The sequence below is a fragment of the Cebus imitator genome, unplaced genomic scaffold (genome assembly GCF_001604975.1).
Source record: "Cebus imitator isolate Cc_AM_T3 unplaced genomic scaffold, Cebus_imitator-1.0 Scaffold43, whole genome shotgun sequence".
Lineage (NCBI taxonomy): Eukaryota > Metazoa > Chordata > Mammalia > Primates > Cebidae > Cebus > Cebus imitator.
Window position 1 is genome coordinate 2,131,361 of NW_016107358.1, and position 7,255 is coordinate 2,138,615.

Sequence of the window (7,255 nt, forward strand, 5' to 3'; positions counted from 1 at the left end):
AAAAAAAAAAAAAAAAAAAAAGGTAGGTCCAGGAGCACCATACCACATATTTACATCTTTGAAATGGCCACATGGCATTTATTGGCCTGGGAGAAGAAATAATAGCCATCAAAATATCCTGCTAGAGTTGGTGGGCAAAGGAAATGGAGGAAGGGTCCCTAAAGGCCCTCATAAAGTTCTCAAACTTTTTGCTTGCTACTTTATCCTCAGAACCCTGCATGTTGATTGGCAAACACTATTGCATTCACTAAGTATTTGTCAAATGCGTAGAGGAAAAAAAAAAAAAAAAAAAAAAAAACAGAGGGAGAGAAAGAGAGACAGAGACAGGGAGACAAAAATAAATTATCTCAGGCCAGGCACAGTGGCTCACACCTGTAATCCCAGCACTTTGGGAGGCCAAGGCGGGTGGATCACCGGAGGTCAGGAGTTCTAGACCAGCCTGCCCAACGTGGTGAAACCCCATCTCTACTAAAAATACGAAAATTGGCCAGTCGTAGTAGCGGGCACCTGTAATCCCAGCTACTCAGGAAGCTGAGGCAGGACAAGAGGCAGAGGTTGCAATGAGCTGAGACAGTGCCCCTGCACTCCAATTTGGGCAAAAGAGCGAAAGCCAAAAGAAAAAGGAAAGCGAATGGAAGGGGAAGGGGAACGGACAGGAAGAAGAAAAGAAAGAGGAAAGGAAAGTGAAGGAAAGGGAAAGGAAGAGGAAAAGAAAGAGGAAAGGAAAGGAAAAATTATCTCTGCTCCTACAGGCTAGGCAGGCTACTGAGTATAGCATTACTCTGGAAGTGAGGCCTTTTGGTTGTCTCACCCAAAAGCAAAGGAAACTGGTTGCTACTACAGTGAAAGGAACATGAGCTTCTGAGTCAGAAATAACTAGATTCATTCTCAAAATCTGCATGATCTTAGCATGAGTTCTTGACTTCTTCGAACCTTGACATTTCCTCTTTAAAAGGTGTAATACCACCTATTTCACTTTCAAAATAGGCAGGATACTTATCCTTACAAAGCTGTGGAAAAAAGATGACATGATCTAATGGATTTAGGCAAAGTAGCTAGCACCATGGTCAGCACATAGTATGAGCGGACCAAATGGCAATGAATGTTAGAATTGATCAAGCCCTCTACAGCCAGAGCCCATATCCTTCTGGGCTACCCTAATTGTACTCCAGGGTTCTTTCAGATGTCAAGCTGCAGAAATAATTCCAATTTAAGTTCACTGGATTTTCTAAGGAAAAAAATATACTTTTTAAGGCTGGGTACAGTGGCTCATGCCTGTAATCCCAGCACTCTGGGAGGTCAAAGTGGGTGGATTGCTTGAACTCAGGAATTTGAAACCAGCCTGGGCAACATGGGGAAAACTTGTCTCTACCAAAAATACAAACAGCCAGGCATGGTGTCATGTGCCTGTAGTCCTAGCTACTTGGGAGGCGGAGATGGCAGGAACACTTGACCCTGGGAAGTGGAGGTTGCAGTAAACTGAGATCATACCACTGTACTCCAGCGGGTGACGGAGCAAGACCCTGTCTCAAATAAATAAATAAACATTACTTTAAGTAATAAACTCATGTACATTTTACTTTTTAGTTAGCAAAGTAATTTAACATTCAGACATAACAATCCCGAAAAACAATGTATTACTGTTACCCATGTTCAATAAATGAAAAAACTGGCCAAGCATGGTGGCTCTTGCCTGTAATCCCAGCAATTTGGGAGCCTGAAGTGGGAGGATCACTTGAGGCCAGGATTTCGAGACCCAGCCTGGGCAACATAACAAGACCCCACCTACACAAAAAATTTTTTTTAATTAAAAATTAGCTGGGAATGGTGGTACACATCTCTAGTCCCAGCCAATAGGGAAGACGAGGCAGGAAAATTGCTTCAGCCTAAGAATTTGAGGCCGCAGCGAGCCATGATCACACTATTGCACTCCAGGCTAGGCAACAGAGCAAGATCCTATCTCAAAGTGAGAAAAAAACTAAGACCACACAGCCAACAAGAGGCAAGCTAGGAATGGAACTATAGATTTTGGCATTTTATTATAATGACTATGATTTTTTCAATCAAAAATTCAAATAGGAGATCTTATTATAGAAAACTTGAACTCAGACTATTCCAGGAATCTACTATGCTAAAACTTATAGCTAAAACCAGAAACAAAATCCTAAAAGAAGTAATTTTTTAAAACAAAGCCTCTCCTCTGGATTTTATGCATCTTTTTTTTTTTTTTAAAGAGCAACAGAAACTATCGCTGGTGGGAATGCAAAATGATTCAGCCACTTTTAGGACATTTTAGTGGTTTCTTCCAAAACTAAACACATTATTACCATACAAGCTAGCAATCATACTCCTTAATATTTACTCAAAGGGGTTGAATTCTTTTTTAACCTTTATTTATGATACTTTAAGTTCTGGGGTACATGTGCAGATCATGCAGGTTTGTTACATAGATATTACACGTGCCATGGTGGTGGTTTGCTGCATCCATCGCCCCGTCATCTACATTAGGTATTTCTCCTAATATGCATCTATTCTTTTTTTTAATTGCATTTTAGGTTTTGGGGTACATGTGAAGAACATGCAAGATTGTTGCATAGGTACACACATGGCAGTGTGATTTGCTGCCTTCTTCCCCTTCACCTATATCTGGCATTTCTCCCCATGCTATCTCTTCCCAACTCCCCACCCCCTGCTGTCCTTCCCCTATTTCCCCCCAACAGACCCCAGTGTGTGGTGCTCCCCTCCCTGTGTCCATGTGTTCTCGTTGTTCAACACCTGCCTATGAGTGAGAACATGCGGTGTTTGATTTTCTGTTCTTGTGTCAGTTAATATGCATCTATTCTTATTAGGCTCAAGCAGGAGAAGAGGAACATGTTTTAGAGAAAGTATGATCTCAGTTTTAGTAACTTCTCTACCATTTATTAGCTATGTGACCCTGGATATCCAGTTTCCTAACCCCACTAAATAACAATATCTTCGTCTATGTAATGGGAAAGCAATATCTATTCAAAAGTCTATGTGTAGTTCCTGGCCCTGAGAAGACAATTACTAAATGATTAACTATCATAAAAATTGTACCATGATACCGACCACTTGGTCTGTAGGTTAGGTGACAGCTTGTCTCTTTCCTGCCTTCTCTAGCACCTGCATACCTCCTGTTCTGCATCTGTTCAATGGGGACACAAACCAGTCTCCATCGAACCTCACCAGGGAATGAAGATAACAAAAGAGCTGGCAGAGACATTATGCAAATACCAAATATTATTAAAACATTAATGAACTCTGGCAATTCCCTGAATTTTGATAAATGCTGTTTATTATGCACTGCCAGCCTCTTGCACAGTCTGGGCTCTCAAATATTAACTAGATAATAAGAGCAATCATTCTAAAAGACCAGGGTATAGAGAAATAAGAAGTGAATCTAGACAATTGCAGTTAACACCTGCCTTCAAAAAAAAATCAGTCTCTGTACAAACAGGGAGCAGCAGGACAGATCCCAGAGACCACAGTGACCACCAGCAGGTTCAGATCAACCCCACAGCCTGTACAGAACCCCGCTTTGATAAAATAGTAGAGTCTCTTGGTGCTGACAGGTCATCGATTATGACAACTGTCTACCACCTCCTTGCTCTTCAGGGTAAAATTCCTCCAAACTAGACAAAATGAAAAGGATCTACGAAGCTGGAGGGGCTTCAGGCTTGGCTGACAATCTTACACTTAAAGACAGTAACATGCCCCACCCCCGCCAACGCCTGAAACCCAAGGCAGTATTATTCTCAGTGCCACTAAAGAGGCTTTCGCCCAATTCGTGGTTGGCCACTTCATTCTTGTGAGGGAATAATATTTGTAAGCTGTTAACAATCCTCAGGTGCAGCTCGGAAACAGAACAAAGCCAAGAGGACTACCTCTGAAACCACACACACACACACACACACACACACACACACACACACCCCTCCCTGAAATGAGGGTCTGGTGCCACCCAAGTGACACCTTAACAAGCTAGGGGTCATTAAGAGACCTCATTTGCATATTCATTAAACAACCAAAGCTGTGGCAAGTGAAACAAAGTGTACAAAAAAAATGATTTTTTTAAGCCAAGCCAAAATCTGCTTTATAAAAAACTAAATCCACATAGGGACCCTTGCTGTCGCCAAACCTTCACTTGTCTAGAGCAGCCAGCAACTCATTAAAGGAAAGCAAGGAACTCGCAAATGAATGCAGTACCACACACGGGCAAGCTCATTTCACCATCTGCCTTCTAGTGTCCAGAGGGGCAAAAAGCTTAAATGACACTCTCCTGAATTTTCTCTCCTGTAGGAGGAAATGCTAAATTCACAGGGGGCAAGAAAGACTGCCTGCAAGGTCAACTGGGTAAAAAGGAATAAAAGCAAATCTAGTTTACCTGTCAACACAATGCCACCCATGACATTAAACACGTGCAAAAAATTCAGCACCCTAGAATAATTTACATTCTTTATATTTGGATAAAAGCTTTGCTCATTCAGTGTGTAGCTGTAGGGTTAAGCAGAGAAATTCTTAATGAGCCAGGCACTTAAACTTACCCCTCCCTATGTTCTCCCATTTCCTGACCTATGACTATCCTAACTGGTGGTGACCTTCTTCTAGTGAATGACCTATGCCAAGAGACATCAGAACTGATCTGGGGGCTCTATTAACACGATGGCAGACTTCCATTATATGTGTCACAGAGAACGGCTATGATTAATTCAACAACTTAAATAACTGCCCTCAGCCTTCTGTGTGTGTCTCCACCTTCCTGATAATCACTGTGTTGGCTTTTGGCTTTGTAAGCATTTTAGGCTTCCCTGTGGAAGCTCACTCCTACCATATTATGAATATATATATATATGTATATATATATATATATTTCATCGAAATAGCTGAACGATCAGATTTCTCAATAAAGAGTTTTTCAACCCCATACGTAACGTAAGATACACTTGGAGAGTGTGGCGCAAAAGGTAAAAACCAGCCTAGAGTTTTAACCTGTTCCATCCAACTTCCCAACGCGTGAACAACTACCAGCGGACACACGTTCAGTCTGTATTACTCGCTCCTTGGGCAGTGAGGAAGAAGAAAACCTGGAAGGAAGAAGGTATCCCAGGATAGAAGCACCAACAGCCGGCCGAAATCCAAGTAGACTGCAGGAGAAAGTCAAAAGTCCTGTCTTCCTCTGTGACCAAAAGACCTTTCCCAGTCAAATTTGTCAACACATGGAAAATTGGCTGATATATGTGTAGAGCGCACCCAGGGATAAGCGTTAGAGCAGCGCTACCCTGGAGTACCAGTTCTGCGGAACGCTGACCGCGGGCCACGCACCGCCAGACAGCCACGGATCCGCTCGCGGAGCCGCAAGCTACAACAGAGGCGCCTGGCAAACGCACCCTAAACCTCAGTCGCAAAAATCCCCAAAGCAGGACACCTGCAGAGGGTGGGCTCGGTCTCCCGGGCCGGGCTCATTACCTTCCTAAACACAGCATTCAATCATGTTTCAGGAGCCGCAGGTGAGGGGCTGCAGGTGGGAGTGGGCGGCGCATTCTCCAGCCCCCGAGGTCTCCGGGGTTGGAAACTCTGGGCACCTCTGTCGGCCAGCGCTAAGACAAATACACAAAGAGCAGGGCACGGCGCTCCACCGCGGCCAGAGCTCCGCGCCTGGTCACACAGGAGCTGGGAATTAGGAATTCCGAGCTCAGCGACCAGCCGGGAGAAGCACCGGAAATGCTTCCGAACGCCCCGAAGGGAAGTCGATTTGCAAATCAAAGTTGCAGAAACTCCGGACGCCCCGACTACTTTAGCGGGTTACTCGGGAACACCCAACAAGTTTGGCCGCCGGGGGCTCGGCGTGACAGCGCCGCGCCGCGAGACGAGAGAGACAACTTGTCGCTCGGGCGCCAAGCCAGAGCCCTGAGCTGTCTCCGCTCCCAAGCTCCGGGGAGCCGGCGTCGGGAAGGCGCAGGTCCCTGCCGCCGGCAGCCAAATCCCTCAACTGATGGCACCTCAGGGGCTCACCTGGACCGCACTCGCTTCCCCGGGCTTCCCCCCAACGGTGCAGCGTTTCAACCGCGAACGCCTCACCTGCCTGCCAAGCCCCGGTGGCGGATAAATTAACAAAAGAGCAAGCGAGCAGGGGGGAAAGGGAAACCCGGCGTAAAGCATAGTAACGAGGGGAGGGCAGGCAGCTCGGCTTTCGGGGGAGAAAAAAGGCAGAGGCGGAACAGAGATGGCTCATACCCCAGGCACCGGCTCGGGAAGGAAACCGAGAAGGGGGAATGGGTTCTCTACTCCACTTCCCAGCGCACACACACGCCTCCCCCTTTTTCCTCCTTACCCAGCATGGAAAAGATGAAATCCTTGGCTGTGTGAATCTCCAGCGCTCTCTGATCGTCGTATTCCCTCTGGTCGTGCTTCGTAAATTCTTGGATGAGTTTGTTCAATTCCTCCACCCGAGCTCCCGACCTGAAATCCAGCTCCGGGAACGTAGGCTTGTTGTTACAGCCCAGGGAGGCTGCCTTGCAGGCGGTGGGAGCCGCCATCTTCATGCAAAACGCGCCGAGCAGCAGCTCCGCGGCAGCGCAGCACCCACCCCCGCCCCCCACCCCGCCCCCCTGGGCCTCCTCCCCTCGCCGACTCCCAGGCTTCGGCCCCGGCCCGTGGGCGGGTTGGCGGGCGGGCGTCTGGGCGGGCGGTCCCCCGCTCCTCGCGCTCTGGGCGTGCGAGCTTCGGGAGGAGCTGGACTGCAGCGAGGGTGCGTGTGTGGCCCCGACACCCTTTTCTCCGGCCCCACGCCCGCCCCGATGCTGCGCGTCCCTGCCCTGGCCCTCGCTGGCAGCCACGACAGCGGTCGTGGAGCCAACCGGAGCCACCCCCCGGGCGAGGAAAGTGAAGTGGAAACAATGTGAAATTCACCAGCTCTGAAATCAACAAGCTGCCGGCTCCCGTGTTACGGAGCCAGCACCAGCGTCTCCATTTAAAGGGACAGCGCACCCAGCGGAAAGGAAAATAAATAAGTGACAGAGGTCTGCGCGCCTGTGTCACTTGTCAACCCGTCCTTGGGAAGACGCGCGAGGTGTGGATGCATTCTTTCTTCACCTCCATGGCCGTCCCACCGTCCCCTTTCCCGAGAGGGTTTGCCAAGCGCATTCAAGAAGAAAGTCTTCCTCCGTTTGATTTTAAGGGCGGTGTCCTGGGGGAAGACGTCTCTGTGCGCGTTTCCCTCTCTATCCCAAGAACT

The 7,255-nt window shown here is 47.6% G+C and overlaps 1 protein-coding gene across 1 annotated transcript in view; it reads right to left on the bottom strand.

Annotated features, from left to right (window-relative positions):
- MB21D2 (Mab-21 domain containing 2) overlaps positions 1–6,965 on the bottom strand; it is a 127,785-nt gene extending 120,820 nt beyond the window's left edge. The window contains exon 1 of the mRNA XM_017526635.2: positions 6,353–6,965. Coding sequence (XP_017382124.1) covers positions 6,353–6,563 — 211 coding nt within the window. The 5' untranslated portion in view covers positions 6,564–6,965. The remainder of the gene's footprint in view (positions 1–6,352) is intronic.
- Positions 6,966–7,255: the final 290 nt, after the last annotated feature.